General features: G+C 41.7%; 1 protein-coding gene across 1 annotated transcript in view; it reads left to right on the top strand.

Annotated features, from left to right (window-relative positions):
- The window catches only part of LOC117939089 (pleckstrin homology domain-containing family A member 5-like), a 236,663-nt gene that overhangs the window by 185,986 nt on the left and 32,727 nt on the right, over nucleotides 1-17,950 (top strand). The window contains exons 11-15 of the mRNA XM_034864135.1: nucleotides 66-181; nucleotides 1,776-2,897; nucleotides 9,797-10,083; nucleotides 12,161-12,399; nucleotides 15,954-16,037. Of these exons, the coding sequence (XP_034720026.1) occupies nucleotides 66-181; nucleotides 1,776-2,897; nucleotides 9,797-10,083; nucleotides 12,161-12,399; nucleotides 15,954-16,037 (1,848 nt within the window). The remainder of the gene's footprint in view (nucleotides 1-65; nucleotides 182-1,775; nucleotides 2,898-9,796; nucleotides 10,084-12,160; nucleotides 12,400-15,953; nucleotides 16,038-17,950) is intronic.

Raw genomic sequence — 17,950 nt, forward strand, 5'->3', positions numbered from 1 at the left:
TCTCTCTCTCTCTCTCTCTCTCTCTCTCTCTCTCTCACTCAATCTCTCTCTCTCTACACTGCCAGGCCACTCACCCCAACATGCGGACGTACTATTTCTGCACTGACACCTCCAAAGAGATGGAGTCCTGGATGAAAGTCATGACGGATGCTGCCCTCGTCCACTCTGAACCAGTGAGAAGGTTGGTGCTTGTCACAGGGACGTGCTTACGGACAGATGGTGTGGTTGTGAAATAAAGTTAAACACACACAGTCACACATTGTCCATATTAGAGGGCTAAAACATGAAGTGTTTTATCACAACTCTAGGGTCATCCTAAAACCGCCATAGGCGCCTAGTTCAGAGCTTCCTTGCATGAAGAAGAAGAAATCCTCAACTAACAGACTTGTTTTTATGGGTGATATTGTTATTCATGGAGGAACTTAACATATCATAGTTATTTAGTTTCATTAACCCTGTGAGGGTGTACTGGTGAGTTCAAGCGATGTTCGATAACACACCTCAAAAAGCAATATTACATTTCATTTATTTAGTATGTTCTTAATATATTACACTGCGTGTGTTAACCCAATACTTTTCTAAACTCATTTCAAGCACCAAAACAACTGAGTTTAGAGTTGTTTTCGAGAAATTTTCACATTTTCAGCTTTTGTCTCTTTACAGATTGCTCTGGAACATATTTGGGACATATTTGGGCCTCAGTGTACATAGTTTGTTCTGAACATTGTCATATGAAACCGATGCGTATCCAGCTATATGCAAATATCCCTAAAATGTAAATTTAAAGGTGCTCTAAGTGATGTTGGGGGATGTTAGATTGACGGTCAAAGTATTTTCAAACACAACGAGGCTAGCTCGCTCCTCCCTCCTCCTCATCCTGTCCCCTCTCCAGCCCTTCCATGCTTCCGAGCACTAACCCCCCCCCCAACCCCCACCCCGAAATGCTTCTTGTCGGTTATTGGCTGGAACGCTGGAACAATGTTTGTTAGGTTTGACGGTGAAGGTCTGCGCAGTTTGTTTATGTTGCTGTTTGCAAACCCTTGGCCGTCTACATGGCTAAGAAAAGAAACTAGATAATAGACCTACTGTACTACTGTTTCTAAACCCAACACAAAATGTCCCATTACAGTATATTATACAATGAGTACTGTATCAAACTGATTGAATATATTCACAGGTTTAAAGTCTTGGCTGTGAATATCAAGGCGTTACTCCGGAAACGGCCATACAGTTAATCGTTTTTCCCACAGAAAAATCATACATTCCACAAACGAGTAAACAAACACATCAGAGGTCTAACCATTAATTAACAATAACACATCAAAGGAGAAGAAAAAACAAATAGAAAAAAGAAAAGAAGAAAAAATAAATTTAAATCAATAAATAAAGGTGCTTGACAGTCCTTCCTTGCTTGACAACTCATTTTTGGATGAACTCGATCTATCAGAGTGAAAAACAATAATTTCCACAAAGAATTGGGACACACAGCCAGTATTTTGAACTTTCCATTGGTATGTCCTCCCTTTTAAATACAACAGTTAAATACGCCACAGTTAAGTACAGTAATACAGTTAAGTAGTGCTTCCCTGTGGTTAAGCCCGTGGGAACTGGCTCTGTCCAGTCTTGCACTGTCGCAGGTTCCTGGCAGAGCTCAGAACAGGAGGGGGACAGAGTTAGACGGGCTGCCAGACAAAGGACTTTTGACACTTCATTTATCTTTGACATTTCTGAGAAAACTTGAGTCTTGTCACATTCTTCTCTTTCTTTCTTGCAAGGCTGGACAAGTTGAAAGTGGATCAGCGGACACCTCAGGAGTTGAACAACTTCCTGAACCACAGGGTCCTAACCCGGCCCGAGATCCAGAACAACGAACGCAACCGCGAGCCTGTGCGACAACACTCCCTGTCTCGAGTCGATGACAAGCGGCAGAAAGACCTGGAGAAACACAACTGCCAGCGGGAGTACTACACCTTACAGAGGGACGGGGAGAAGTACTCGCTGAAGAAAGACGGCATCAGCTACATGCTTCAAAAGGATGGAGAGAGGTATCTCCTCCACAAGGACGGGGAGAGGTACATGCTGCGGAAAGACGGGGAGAAGTCTTTGCTGCAGAAAGACGGAGACGTGTGCGCACTCCACAGGGATCTGGAGAAGCATGCTGTCCAGAACAAGGACGAAAAGTGCACTGTGACGCCGACGGAGGAGAGATACGCTCCGTCTAAAGATGGAGAGAAGTACCTGCTTGCGAAGGATGGAGAGAAATTTGCACTGCAAAAAATAGGAGACAGGCACACACTCCAGAAAGATGGACCAAAATACGTTCCCCAGAAGCAGGTGAAGAGACAGCTGTCTTTAAAGGAGACAGAGAGGTACGGCGTCATGAGGGAGATGGAGAATAAATATGGTACCATACAGGTTGTGGACAAATACGGCACTCTGAAGGAAGTGAGGAAATACAGCACGCTCCGGGAAGGGGATAAATACGCTACTCTCAGAGATTCAGGGAAGTACGCTACGCTCCGGGGCGGGGATAGATATGGCTTCCAGAGAGACCCGAGTGCAGAGAGGTCTCTGACTAAAATCAGCAGCATCAAGCTGCAGCCAGCTCAGGCCGCCGCAATCGCAGCCGCGGTGTCTGCATCTCGCCAGGGCCAGGCCAATCTCAACGTCCCGCATTCTGCGCAGGTCAATGGCTCGGGCTCCGCGGCAGTGCCCGGGGAGCAGACTGTGAACTGCAGCCCGGAAGAGGTGGACAGCAGCCTGGCCACGGGTCCAGGAATGTCCCCTGCTCCGGTCCAGGAGCCGGAGAAGGGCCTGTCCCGGACCAACTCCATGCAGCAGCTGGAACACTGGGTCCGCTCACAAAAGACAAGAGGACCGGACGATGACACCAGGAGGTGAGACTGACACATTGTGTGCCGACATGTTCATGTGTAGGGCTCAGTATTGTTAAAAAATGTATGATACCGAGATTATGACTTCTTATTTCCATTGAAATTTCATAAAATCTATTTTAACAAAAGTAAATTACTACATTACACACATTACGGCACAAATCTTTTCATTTATGTTTCAGCTCTAACTACGTGAGCCGTCTCTGTGTAACACAGCCAATCACAGACTTTATAAGGTCTTTGTAGAAGCATGCTGCGTGCTGATTGGCTCACTGAAGTTGATGAGTGAGAGGAGTGAAAAAACAGACTCTGTGCCACGCAGAGACATCTTCTTACAGTCTAGTGCCTGTTATAGTAGAAATGTTGTTGTTGACATGTTGTTGTAGGCACGGCGAGCCTGCCATACTACAGCCTTGACATTTATGTCCAAAATTTCCTATCTATTTATATCCAAAATTTCCAAAAAAAGGCTGAAATTCAGCGGCTTCATGTTTTTAAATAAGTAAAAAAAAGGACAGTTTTGTTTTGTTTCTTTTGTTTAGGCAGATATTAACTTGGGAGAGTGCTTTGGCTGTGTTTCCACCCAATATAGTCCCAAATCAATATCTGCCTAGGAAATCGTCTTGTGACAGTTTGCAGGTAAATAAAGGACCAAAATGCAGGTTAACTGGAGAAGGCAGGATGAATTTATTGTAAAACAATCCACAAGACCACAAAAAAGTTCAAACATCTAAGAGAAATTCCAAAATCCACAGGAACAGACAGGACGAAAAGACAGGCTAAACCTAGAGAGAATGAGTTGACTGTTTCGCTCCTTACGTATTGAAATTGGATATTAAATGACGAGGCAATTTTCGAAGGTCGATACTTTTTTGATTAATGTTTAAAAAGTATTGAATTCAGTACCCAGCCATATGCATGTGTATTTTCATTCTGTTTTTTGTTTTGTTGTGTTTTTTACATCCTGTATAGCTTTATCCCCCGCACCCACGCTTGTCACCATTTCTAGCTAGTTAACAGGCATTTCCTTTAAAATCCTGTCTGCTAAGCTTTAACTGGTCAATTATCTCTCTAGTTTATGGAAATAGTCTTTTAGCATAACCAATGTTGGGTATTTAGCAAAGTTTTCTTTAAATTTGGTGACTTTTTTTTACCCTTTTCACAAGTTTCTTTTAAAAAAGTGCACAGCAACAACGGTACCTAAGTTTTGGGCAGACAACATTGTGTTTCATTTGTACTCTAAAGTCGGATCTTCCGAGTTTAAATTAGAAATCATGCCCCCTGACCTCGGACTTCAGAGCTTGGAACTCAAACAACCTCTTAGTACCACGTGATTATGAAACCTACCTAGGAGGGACTTATATAGCATTCACACGCTACTATTGGCCGGGCATCAATGCTGAAGGTAAAGGTGCTTAAGGTTAAGAGTTAAGGTAAGGTAAGGAACCCAATCTGTTCAGATCCCATTCCCTAACCAATCGGCTAACCTAAACCTTTACCACTTGAAGTCAATGCCCGACTTGCCTGGAAGTTGCGTGGGATCCAAAATAATGCCGGAGCACCTCTAGCTAAAAATCCCACATGGCTGCCCCATGCATGCAACAGCAGTAAAAGCTGTAGTAATATACAGTTTTTTAGCACTATCTTATTTGTGTCTCACTAAATCAGATGTCCTGTCCAACTTTTATATGCGGACACGTTTTTGATTGACCTAAATATTCTGTGTTTCTACGATAACGCTGATGGCAAATGCATCATATTCTGTATGTACTGTATGAAAAAGCTGAAAGTCCATGTTATGTTCTTCTTCTACAAATGAAATAAATGTCAGAATGTCTGGACTGACTGACTGACACGTAATGTGCATTCTTCTTAGAAAACATTCAGTTTTTAGTAGAAAGTAGAAGTGTTTTATTCAACTTTAGTTTTTTTTTTTTACCTTAGTGGTCCCCTAATACTGTATCTGAAGTCTCTTTTATGTAGACCTTAGTGGTCCCCTAATAATGTATCTGAAGTCTTTTTTATATAGACCTTAGTGGTCCCCTAATACTGTATCTGAAGTCTCTTTTATATAGGCCATAGTGGTCCCCTAATCATGTATCTGAAGTCTCTTTTATGTAGACCTTAGTGGTCCCCTAATAATGTATCTGAAGTCTCTTTTACATAGACCTTAGTGGCCCCTAATGCTGTATCTGAAGTCTCTTTTATATAGACCTTAGTGGGCAGGCAAAGCTGAGAAAGGGGGGGGGTAACCTTGCCCCTTATGACCTCATAAGGGGAAGATTCCAGATCAGCCCATCTTAGCTTTCATTGTCTCAAAGGCAGAGCAGGATACCCAGGGCTCGGTTTACACCTATCAGCATTTCTAGCCACTAGGGTGCCATAGGCAGGCCGGGGGAACACATAGCAATGTTAAAAAACCTCATAAAGTGATATTTCCATGCCACGGGACCTTTAAAGAAGGAAAAGAAAACCACAATACTTAATACTATGCAATTGCAAAAGGATATGCAAATAATTTGTTTTCAGTGCTTTTATAGCACATATTTCAACCCTTCATGCCTATTATACTTTCTATTTTCACTGCAATCTAAGGTTTTAAATCCACAAGATTTGAAACTTTTTTTTTTTTAACTCAGCCATTCCGTCTTTCTCCCTTGTTCCCCCATGTATCTTCTTCTGTCCTTGCTCTGCGCTTGTGGACCAGAGGAAGCTAAAAGGCTCTCCGTGTCACCAGAGATGTTTATCTCGTTTAGGAGTGCTGCCATTTAGCTAGCGTTTTACCGGCTGCACCGAGGAACACAGCGGAACAGACTTCCAGGGCACAGAAGCTCCCTTCTCTTTCTGCTGCCATGAATAAGTCATGGTAATGAAACTCTAATGAAAGCAGAGCAAGCTGGGAAGGGAGGCAAATAGAGTCACTTTGTTGTGGGGTTGCTATTGTTGTTAAGCTAATTAAGACTATTAGCTCCACACAACTCTTTCTGTATTTCTCAGTATGGCTGTGGCTAAGATTGTGGCGTCTGGGGACTTCATCGTCCATCATGTTTTTTTTTATCCTCAGTGTCGTCCTTGGCTACTAGAAACTTTGTGGAGAAGGGGTGGAGGTGGAGGTGGGGGTGCTTATCACTAAAAGCTTGTATCATCTGGATGTGCCGGTAGTTTTGTTTGATTTTGTAATTACTTAGAATTCCTTATGGGGGCGACAGAAACTACACACTATTGCTTTGACATTGAGGCCTGCTTCTACTTACTAGCGATGTTATTTAGAGTCCAGTACTTAAAACAGTGTAAATGGACTGTTCTTATATAGCTTTTCTAGTTTTAAGGACTACTCAAAGCGCTTTTTACATAGCATAGGAATCATTCATTCAAATACTGTGGCTTAGGCCAACATATGCTCATCAGATCACATCGTCACATGCACAGCTTCGGGAGAAATTTTGGGTTCAGTGTCTTGGCCAAGGACACTTTGGCATGGCACTGTAATTGCCAGGGATCAAATCACCAACCTTCCGATTGATAGGCAACTTCACTTACCACCTGAGCCACAGCTGCCCCAGTGTAGTAGTCTAGTTCATTGTAGTGGAAATACTGTAATGATTCCGTCCCCAAACCACACCCCATGAGCACCACTAACTCACCAAGGCTACTTTCTGCAGGTCAAAGTGACCAAATGTATTTTTTTATTTATTTTTGTTCATATCTGATTTTTTCATGACAGTGCAAACAGTCCAAGTCCTGTGGCATTCAATCTTTTCCAGTTCTGATTTGGGCCACTTTCGTACGTGGTCCAAATTTGTTACAGGACAGATCTTTTAAAAATGTGACCTCAGTCACAATCAGATCGAACACCTTCTGGTGCTTACCAATCACAATTGTGATTGGTTTAAAGAAATGCCAATAAACCAAAGCAAGTTCTTCTCCCATCCCAGAATGCTGTGTGGATCCTCCTCAGATGTAGATGCTGTGGAAGACGGCTGCCTCTCCAGTAGCTCTCCGGTTTTCTAGCTCTTTTACTTCCTCTAGTGCAGTTGTGCTCTCCTACTCTCCCCCCCTATCTCCTATTTTTGTCTACTTTGTCGTGTGGAGACTTTCTTTTCCTCTCTCCCCACTGCCTGCTGTTTTCCTGGGAAACTTCAAACTGACTGCCTCTGGGACCTTTCTTCACCCCCCGCCTCAGTCACCTGAAAAAATCCCTTCATGTGATCACAAGTACTGTGTTGTCTTGTCCATTATTTGTGTTGTATTCTTCTTTTCTCCTTCTCATGCTGTATCGGATGTTGGTAACTTTAATTTCCTTGCCAATGGGAGAAGGGATTAATCCCCTAAGGGATTAATAAATTTAAGTCTACGTCTAAGTCTAAGGTCTGGCAATGTGAGACTAATAACAGCCACATTGGGCTCCATCTCAGTTATCTTACTGTAGGCAGAGGTCAGAGGTGAACAGATGAACTTGAAATAATATATGGGGCTCCGTCTCACACATACATGTCCAAATGTTATCCTTTCTCACTAGTCTTTGTCTTTGACCACAAACGGTACATTTCAGAATGATTTCTAGAAATACAACTTCTATCATATAAGACAAAAAAGATGATGCATAACAAAGGATTTCCCAGTATTGGGAATCAATACACTAAAGACCTGCTGTTGTAAGTTGACTTACTAAAACAACTCTTAATATTCAGCTGGAAAAGTTAACTCCTTCTGATATCGCTCACATGAACACAATCCCGCCTTAATGCAGACAGTGAAGCAAAATGGGCTCAAATCAGGGTGTTGTCTTCCTGCAAAGGTGAAATGAGAAGAACGAATGACAACCACCATATATCTGTCCCTATGCACTCATTCGATCAAATCCTAGAGATTCAAAGGCACCCATTTTATGATTACCTGCTAATGGCTGCAATGATAACGAGCTCCTCTTAACTCCATGTTCCCAGGCCAAAGCCAAAGTGAAAGTGAAGCTGAGTTCCAGTAACAAAAGTAGTATGATAATTAAATTCAGTCAAGCACACCATAAATGTCAAGACACACACGTACAGATAATTAAGCTGGTTCCTATTCAGTACACACTGATTAAAGGCATTGATTCACTGTCTGCTGGAAACAGCGAGTGCAGGTGCGTTTACCTGGAATGTGTCGACCTGTTCTCATTCGCCAACACGTCACATAATGATGCTTTGGTCCGTGTCTTTGGTCAGCGTCAGATAAGCAACAGGTAGACATCCCATCTACTTTCAGTGGAGTTCAAGCTGCCCCGTTCTGGTAGGAGATATAGATAACCTTAGGTCAGAACCAAACGAGCCAAAAGCTCATTCATTCCCATGGCAATAACCCAATAAAATAAGATGTGGGGAGGGGTATGACTGAAGGAGTATGATGTACTGTGCAGTAGTTTTTTTTATTTATGACATTAGACCTTTTAGGGAAGTGCAACATACTCCTTTTTACTGTATTCTATTTATTGATGTGTGTATGTTATGTGTTAGATAAATGGTGCTGTAGATGTCTGATTCAATGTTTGTGTGGTGGATTATGTCTCAATAGGCCTGTACTGTACAACAAACTGCCCTTTCGGTGCGATTACAGTCTAAGTTTAAGATAGCAATGCAAAAATTACGCTTTAACATCTCTATGGGACGCAGCGGGCAGAGCAGCAGCACCACCACGGCGCTGTGAGATGATGTAGTATTAAAAGAGACAATGGTAGGGAATAGAATGAAAGACCGGAAATCTGCATAAGAAGGTAGGTTGGGGTGGTGTGTACGTCAAACAACACAGGACTTTCACACAGGAGACCAGCGTTAGTGTCCCGTTCTTGTTTTGTGTGTCACTGAAACTTATATTTAATAACCCCACCCAGCATTGCTAAATCTAAACTGTCCCATTCTTCTGCCGCATGCCCAGAGCGTCCAAAAGTGAGTCTGACAATTCTGAAATTGATGATCCCAATGCGTTAAATGCGTGGATGCCTTTGGCCTTGTTTTCATCCAGTGTTCTCCACTGTATTAGGGAAGACATTCAAATGTATAAGTGGGTGCTACAATACATGTAACTGAGTGACTTAAATATCAACCCTATCTTGATTGGTGCGGAGGAAGTTAATGTCTTCCTTCTTAGCATAAAACACAACTAGCTTGTCTCCTGCTGCAAGAGAGCCCAGTATCTTGCAACAGCAAGACTCATGAGTCCATGACTGGGTCTATTTTTTTTAGTCATTTACAGTTGTAATATTTTCTGCCAAGCTCGGTTGATTCTTCCTCTGTAACAAAAAAAGAAAACTTTCTTCTATACTTTGCAGCAGTTCTTAAAGTTCCCATGGCATGAAAATGTCACTTTATGAGTTTTTTTAACATTAATATGAGTTCCCCCAGCCTGCCTATGGCCCCCCAGTGGTTAGAAATGGTGATAGGTGTAAACCGAGCCCTATGAATCCTGCTCTGCCTTTGAGAAAATGAGCTCAGATGGGCCGATCTGGAATCTTTCTCTTATGAGCTCATAAGAGGCAAGGTTACCTCCTCTTTCTCTGCTTTGGCCGCCTAGAGAATTTGGCCCACCCATGAAAGAGAGACATCATGGCTTTCAAACGAGCAAAGTAGCAGTTGGTAAAGGCCACACTCCCAGCCTCTGAGCATCCCTCCCCCCATTTTTTAGAGGGCTTGAGGACATCTTTATGTTGTGTTCGCAAAGCCCACTTTTTGTATGATTTATTTTGTAAGAAACAATTATTTAAAAGAACATGAATTGCTTTTTTGTTTCTTCTTGACGAGTGAACACACGATCCAGATAGTGGGCGCACTGACCTCTGACTTCCCTGTAATGGGGATGGGAAAAGAAAAGGGCCTCTGGTGTGATTAGCGAGGTCTACTCATCAGTTTGTTTGTTTCCTCTCCCAGTGTTACGTCCTACCAGACCCTCCCCAGGAACATGCCCAGCCACCGTGCTCAGATTGTGCCCCGCTACCCAGAGGGCTACCGCACGCTTCCCCGCAACAGCATGATGAGGCCCGACAGCATCTGCAGCGTGGCAGGCTCTGTGTATGACCGGGCCCTCCGTCCCGCCTCCACCAGCACCATCACCACAGCGGAGAAGAGGCGCTCAATGAGGGACGACACCATGTGGCAGCTGTATGAGTGGCAGCAGAGACAGGCCTTCTCCAGGCACAGTCTGGCTCAGCCAACAGGTACAGACACCACCCAAACATACAATACTACTTCCTGTCCTGGGGAAGTTTTCAAGTGTTGGAAAAACAAGATGTCCCGCACACTGCTCTTACTACAGCATCCCCATTTATTAATGAAAACTTTGGTTTCGGTCCCTCTGAACCTTCATGAACTATTAATACAACAACCTTTCCCATACAGACACTAAAGGAAGGTTTTTGCGTCGTACCAGACACTGAGAGACACTGCCTAAGCATCCGTATTTGACGAGTTGGGGGTGAGAACGGGTTGAAATGTTCAACCTTCCAGTTATAAATAGCTTATTTGTGTCACAATACTACATATATCAACTCCATATTGATTCCATTGGTATAGTACTGTAATTGAATTAGGATATGTATAACTGGAATGGATGTGACATGTAAGTTAAATGAGAGACACTCCCATCCCTATCCAATCGTCCCACACCTGGTAAAACAATATGGGAGGAGCAGAATTAGTTTAAGACCATTGTTGTGTTCATGGTGGGAAATATTCATGACTCAGGTCCAGAGTTTAATAAAAGACCATGCTGTGGCGAGAGCAGAGAGCAGTACTTCCATTTTTTCCAAGTCTGTGGTATTTTCCAGCGCACCTGCACAGAACAATTATTAGAAGTGTGAAATATTTCTTTGTGGATTTTTTAAGTGGAAACTGTTCATACTAGCATGTTGTTGGCTCAGAAAGCCACATTAGCCCATTAGCACTATTATGCTAATGTGTCCTAGCTTGTCTGTTAGCAACCATTTGAGATTGGGTCCAACAGTTTTACTCCTGGAGAGAGAGTCTACTGGTTCCTGTCATAGACAGAAAAAATGTACACACAAATAGGAAATGACAGTTAGAGCTTTAAAACTTGACCACTTAGACTTGATTTAGTCTGTTTAGATGCAGTTACTGTCAGTTCTGCCCCCATTTGAGTAGGTAACTTACAAGTTCTCTTCAGGACAGGTTGATTTTCTTGCCCATGTAAGACTACATCTGTGTCTCATTTGATCCCAGTCTGTGGCTTGATAGTACTACGACTATGTTTGTGATACGCTTGATGTTATCAGAGCAAGTAGTTTCCCATTTCTGTAGCTGGTACTCAAATGTGTACTTTTAATAACAAATTCAAACGAAAATATCACAGAAAACTGATTCCCACAAGTGCATTTGTAGCACCAAAAAGCATCTCTCTATTCTCCGCCTCGAATGTTACTTCCACAGACGCAAATGTTGTGTTATCTCAGAGTCTGAAAACTAAAGGATACATTTTCCTAATATGGGGTTGCAGCTCCTATTGTGCAATCCTTGTCAAATGTCTGCAATGTAGCATTTGATGAGTACTGTTGTACTGTAAATATTTGGAATACATTTTTAACCCCACCTTTACCCCCAAAGAGGGGATACTATTCACACACATGATATATAACATGTAGATTAACACTGAATGAATGTTCTTGTTTTTCTTGATCTATGTGTAATGTTAGCCTTTTGTAGAACCAAATTTTAGCAGGGTTGATGGTATGTAACACTTGTGCTTCAACAATCTTTAAGCAAAGGACCCCTTATCTGAAAGAGAGACTGAGCAGAGACCCCCTACTACACATTTAATTCACTATAAAATAAGTTGCATATTAAACAATGCCTACAATAACATGTAGGGTGGTCTAAAGCCTTAGTACATACCTTTTTTGTGCTTAGAATACTAAGCTATTAAAATAATAACTGTTGGCATAATTTAATGTTAAACATACATGTGGCACAGAGAATCCTAAGGATGAATTGAATCTGAGGATGGCTGTCTTAGTGACTACCTATAGACCAGTTAGCCTATCATCAGTTGGTGTTTTTTTTTTTTACAAATAGGCTGATTTATATTTACATGTTATATGTTGGACTCACATTTCAATTTTTGAAAGAAATGTCAAAGAATTAACAATAATTTGGAGGGCAGTAACGCTGAGGACCCCACTAGGGGCCCCTGTTCCGGGACCTGACCCCCCTGCTCTAGAACCTCCCCTGTTCCTACTCCACTGTGACTTTCTATTTCATCTCCTGGTGTTGTGCTTCCAGCTGTGGGTCATTACGGCACCCTGCCCAGCACAAAGACCATGGGTAACATCTGTGAACACGCGGTGGCGCACTCCATCCCCACCTCACCGTCTCACGGCTCCCTGGCCCTCTACAGCACCTTCTCCCCCCCGCGCCAGCAGGTCCCACCCAACCCCAGCAGCTCCCACTCCGAGGTGTCTTCACCTGTCTCCAGGGGGGACGGGACGCTGGACCACCGGCACAGGATGCAGCTCGCCAAGGTAAAGGCCATGGCACCGGAGTCAGACACAAATAAATAATACACCTTAATTTATATTGTACATTTCACACAAAAACATTGCGCTGCTGAGGAAATGTTTTTTAACACTGATGTAGGAAATAAACGGTGCCGCTACAGAGTTGAGTTTGCAAACTGTGGATGATGCTGACTTTAGTGGATGAATCCAATCCTGCTGTCACTGCAAGTCTAACTCCCAAATCCAGTCCCTATCCCAAGCTGTGAGCCAGAGTGACAACTCAGATAAAGATTGAACTCTTTGCTGAGACACAGCAGACAGCTCACCTTAATATACCAGGCGACACACGTTCTCCTCCGTGTTCCCAGGCAAGAGAAGTAAGCCACTGAGAACACCCTCAGATAAGGAACTGGAGATATTACGATACTGATCAGCATCAGAAAGAACCTCTGATTCTTCTGTAATCGGTATGGGCGGTACTGGAGCTTATGCACCGATCCGATACCATGTAATTTAGCCCTGAAAAGTTTTTACTTTAAAGTACTTCATTTATGTTCTTTTACCTTTATGACTCGCTGTTTTCCTGGATGATAATAGAAAGTTCTGTGGCATTCATTGTTTGTTTGTTCATGTTTCACAAAGGGTTTAACAACAATGATAGCAATCATATCAAAACCATACAGGGAAAGTAGTATCCAGCTGTTAAAACATAATAAAATATTTGTATATTTTAACACCCTGGTATCAGATCAGTACTCAGTATCAGCTGATACACAAGTTCAGGTATCAGAATCAGTTTTTGGAAGCAAAAGATGCTACCGGACCATCTTAAAGCATTGTGTTGAAATGACATGAAATAATCTTGAATCTCAAAAATGATGAAGTTTCTTTGGTCTGTGAGATGAATTGTTGCTTGTTAGAAAGCCGTTTTTGTCAAATGGATAGATCAGGCAAAGAGGGGATAGCACAGAAGTATAGTTGAAAAGATTTATTAGGGGGAAGCCAGGAGTGATGTGTGCCAGGGTGGTGTCCAGTACTGAGCCGATCCGAGGGAAAAAACTCAGGCTCAAAAGAAGAGAAGGGAGAGCATTTTAAAACCTATTTTATACAGTCTGTGTTTAAAACTCCAAGACGAAAGTATTCGTAAAATAAATGAGAATCATCAGTTTTTTTGTTGTTTTTTTATCGAAATTATTTAAAACCTAAATCAGGAACAGGGGGAATCGAGATCGCAGGTATAGTCACAGTCTCATTCTACTGAACAAGCACTGTTCTCTTTGTTTTTTATCTTTACTCCCCCACTTTCTACTGAACCTGATATAAATGTCTTCCTTTTGTGTCAGACTTCCATATTCGTTGCCACTGTATCTTTATTTTGTTGGCAGTGGGCGTGTGGCTTTGTAGGCAGGCTAGATGCAGAATAGGAGGCAGCTTGTGGAGCTCCAATCAGGGCGGGCACACCTGACTCAGCTGGAGGAATAAGCCACACACACTAGCTGTGTTGGAAACAGATCCCTATCACGGAAATAGGGCACTGTATGTTTGCCATTTTGTAGTGGTTAATTCTGCACGGTTTATTTCATTCACTATTTGTGCTGCGTTCCAGACCCAGCTTTTAGTTACATAAGTTACAACTACAAGTCACTACTCACCACAAACCCTTTAGGCTAGCGTTAGCTAGTGGCTACCTAACGTTGATATTGGCCAGCGCTAGCTGATACTGGCGATTTCTAGTCTGCGACATATTTTGGGCTTCATTGAATAAACATAACCGGTAGTAGTAGTACACAATTGTAAGTGTACTTTTTTGATACCAATGTGTGGAATTACTTAAAGTTTCTCCAGCGTCTGTACAGCATCAACAGGGGACGTCACTGTTGTTTATGTGTGTGTGTGTGACGTCAAAACTGGAACTGGGAATACAACAATCTACAATTCAGCAATATTGTGATATACTCAGTTAGCTTCTCTCAAATGACAGTAACTAGTAATCTATAATGTCTATAATGCCCAACACTATTGCCCAAGGAAACGTCAACATGGGACAGCAGGGCCAGGGATCGAACAACCGGTCGCCTTCCGATTGCTAGGCGACCGGTCTTACCACCTGAGCCACTGTTTTTTATGTGTGTGTGACGTCAAAAACTGTAACTGGGAGTAAAGCAGTGATGTCATCAGCCACGTGCTACTCCTCGTTTGACACAATGTAATAAGTGAAACAAGCTTCGTTATCATTTGCCCATCTCTGTAAACTCCTAAATGAAAAAAAATGAATGGCATGCATAACGATGACTGTCAGTAATGATAAAATGTACATCATTTGTAGTTAATTAGCTAATTAGGTATTGTGACAGAATGCATTCACTAACCGAAAGAAACATCACTGCATCAAAAGAGGGACGTTATTAAAATGAGAAGGTAACAAAAGGAGCTTCACTCTGCTTCTGCATCTATTTGCCAACATCTGCTTTCCCACGGAACAATGACTGGACTCCATTAACGTCAGTGTAATTAAATTCTGCTGCTACAGTGGGTCGAAAAATAAATTTATTGTATCGAGGCAGAGCATTGTTAAACTAAAAAGACTAAAGTCAAATAAACAGGTCTCTTAAAAGCCATTTAATCTTATATTCAATTTTATACAAGAATGGATAAACACCCGGCAAAACAGAGAACCGCTCCAATGCTCCAGACACTTACTGTGTGGGAATTCTTGTGTGGATTCATGAATTGAAAAGTTTTTGTTGATACTATGCACCACTAAAGCACGATATAAACTGAATTGGAAAGCAGTTAGTATGGCGCTGCAGGAATGTTCTAGAAACAAGTGGCGCTACAGAATCAACAAAACTCAATAAATGACAATACTCAGCTAAACCTTTCCCTCTCTCAGTACCGTTCCCTTATTCACTCACTAGTCCCTGTATGGTGTTTATGGTGTGGTGTTGAATAGTGATCTATATAAGAACGACCAAACCAGATTGTGGACACTACACTGAAACACTGTCAGAAGATGCTCCGGGTGTCCTTGGGCAATAGTGTTGGGCATTAAAAACATGATTGATTATTAGTTACTGTCATATGAGAATATTAAGTTATATTACAATATTAATGTCTGTGTGTTACACTACTTTTGAATTATTTTTGAGTTACTTTCCCCAAAATAACCGCAGAAGTTTGACTTGGCAGCTAGTGTTTGAATTTTACCACCTGATCAATGAAGTCTCCTCTTTATCTACTTTAATTCATCATATATTATTCATTATATTTTGTATAGGTAATATGAATATGCAAAGTAACTAAAGCTATAAAAATAGAGAAGTAAAACTTACAATACTCAAGTAGGAGAAAATGAAAATGAATGAAAAAAAAAGTATACCCAGCCCAAATGGGCTTATAAGACCCCATTACTTATAGCTAGGGGTCTAATAGCAACATAAATTAAACAAATAAACCTTTTTGCCATGCTATCAACACAAAATTTGCCAATTTATGTATAATAAATGTAAACAAGGACTCTATTTGGTCATATATTAATCCACTCCAGTTACTTTTATTCTCATCTCTCTCCCCCACAGTACGCCTACCCCCCTGATCGACGATCCATCGCAGCCAGCGTCCCTCCTCAGTCCATCACCCCACAGTCCCTGCAAGGCAGGACGGTGAGTGGCACAGTGCACCCCCTCTCCTCCCTCACATTATAAACCACGAGTGTACTGATTTCAGTAGAGTGAATAGAATTTTGAGAGGATTTCCACAGATAAAAAGCAGCCGGACTGGGTCGATTTTAGGGGTACCAAATTAAAAACACAGGTGTCACGTACCGCCAACCCTCCAAAGGTGACCACAGTAATACTCATTCAGTGTTAACGTACTTTTTATGTATCACTGCACATTAATGATATTCCCTCTTTGGGGATAAAGGCGGGTACGAGGGTATTCAGGCGGGATGGAAGATGTATGAAAATGTTTGCCACCACCACTTCTATGCTGTCTATTGCTGAAAAACACTCAAACACTACACTCACACGTTATTTCAATCACGTCTGGTAATCAGCAGCCTCTTATTGCAGTTTTTTTGCACTTGTCTCACAGGACCAATGTAACTATTGACAATCCCATTGTCTCGTAATGACAGTGCACACGCACAATGCAGCAGCATGGGTGAAATTGCCTTTGACCTCAAATTGAAGGAATGGCAATCAAGGGTGAGGGCTGATATTTATTTTCATTGCAAGCTGTGAATAACGCTTGACGGCAGTTTGATACGAAATATTTGTCGAGTGATTTTCCACGTGGCTTTTCAAGTCCACTGTTTTGTCACCGTGGCCATGTGCCTTTATTTCATGGTGTCACAAGTAATGGTATGATAGGTGTGTGTGTGTGTGTGTGTTTGTGTGTGTGTGTGTGTGTGTGTGTGTGTGTGTGTAAGAGAGAGACCAGTGTTTTTATTTATGTCTGCAGGCATGTGTGCACCAGTCCATCCTTATCTCTTTAAATTTCTCTTTTTTAAACTGACAATGAAATTGAAAGTAGATAACAGTGGCCAGCAGCAAAGTCACCAGGACAATGAAAGGCTGCCACATTTTCATGAACATTTCCTCTCCGGGTGACAAATTATTTTCATTTCTCTCAGATGTGGTATAAAGCTCACTTAGCCTCATGTTAAATGTAACCTTTTCACATTTGAATGAGTGGGACAGAATCTTTCGGGGATATAGCCTGTGGTCTCATACATGGCTAAAGTTAGAGCTACAGTAAAATACCATTTGGAAGTCTTCACAGATGAATGAATGAATCAAATGATAACATGTAACGTGAAATGTTTAACTAGCCGTGATGAACAAAGAGAGTAAATCACAACTCAGCAGTTCTGTAGCCTCTTTTAGCTTATCCTTATCCTGTACTTTTAATACGATCCTATTGAGTTCAGTCTTACCTTAGCGCGGCAGCTAAGTGAGCAAACACTGGAATTCTGGGGAATTTCATTACTTTGCATTATTTAATACTCAGGACTTTTGGTACACCAAACTATATTTTTGCATAATGTGTATGCAAACCCCCCACTCTTTTTTTCCTGCACTACTATTTTCATATTTTTTGTTAACACTGTAAAGGGGTTGCTTAAACCTCGTTGCATAAATACTGCACTTGTGTATAATAACAATAAAGTTTTTAATTCTTTCTAAACTCCACTCAATTTTCTATGTCAGGGATATGATTTTTTTTTTACATTTTAGATTTGTTGAGTGTATATAGTGATATTGCTGTTGTAAACATTACTGTTGCTGCTCTACGGACAACATTTAGTTGTATTAAAAATTTAAAGAAATTGTATACCTGTTCTGAATGTTGTTGTTTTTTTTTTTTGAAAAAGCAATTCTTCAGTAATGAAAAAGAACCGATAAAGAGTATCGATAATGAACAAAACTGATAGGAAGTAGGCCTATGGATAAGAGGATATACAGTAATATTAAGATTCCCACCCCTAATTAGGATACAGGGTTCAACAATAAGGGTTGCTGGATGGCCCGGGGAAGATCAATATAACAATCCCCCCCCCCCCCCCCCCCCC

This window comes from Etheostoma cragini, chromosome 23 (assembly GCF_013103735.1).
Source record: "Etheostoma cragini isolate CJK2018 chromosome 23, CSU_Ecrag_1.0, whole genome shotgun sequence".
NCBI lineage: Eukaryota > Metazoa > Chordata > Actinopteri > Perciformes > Percidae > Etheostoma > Etheostoma cragini.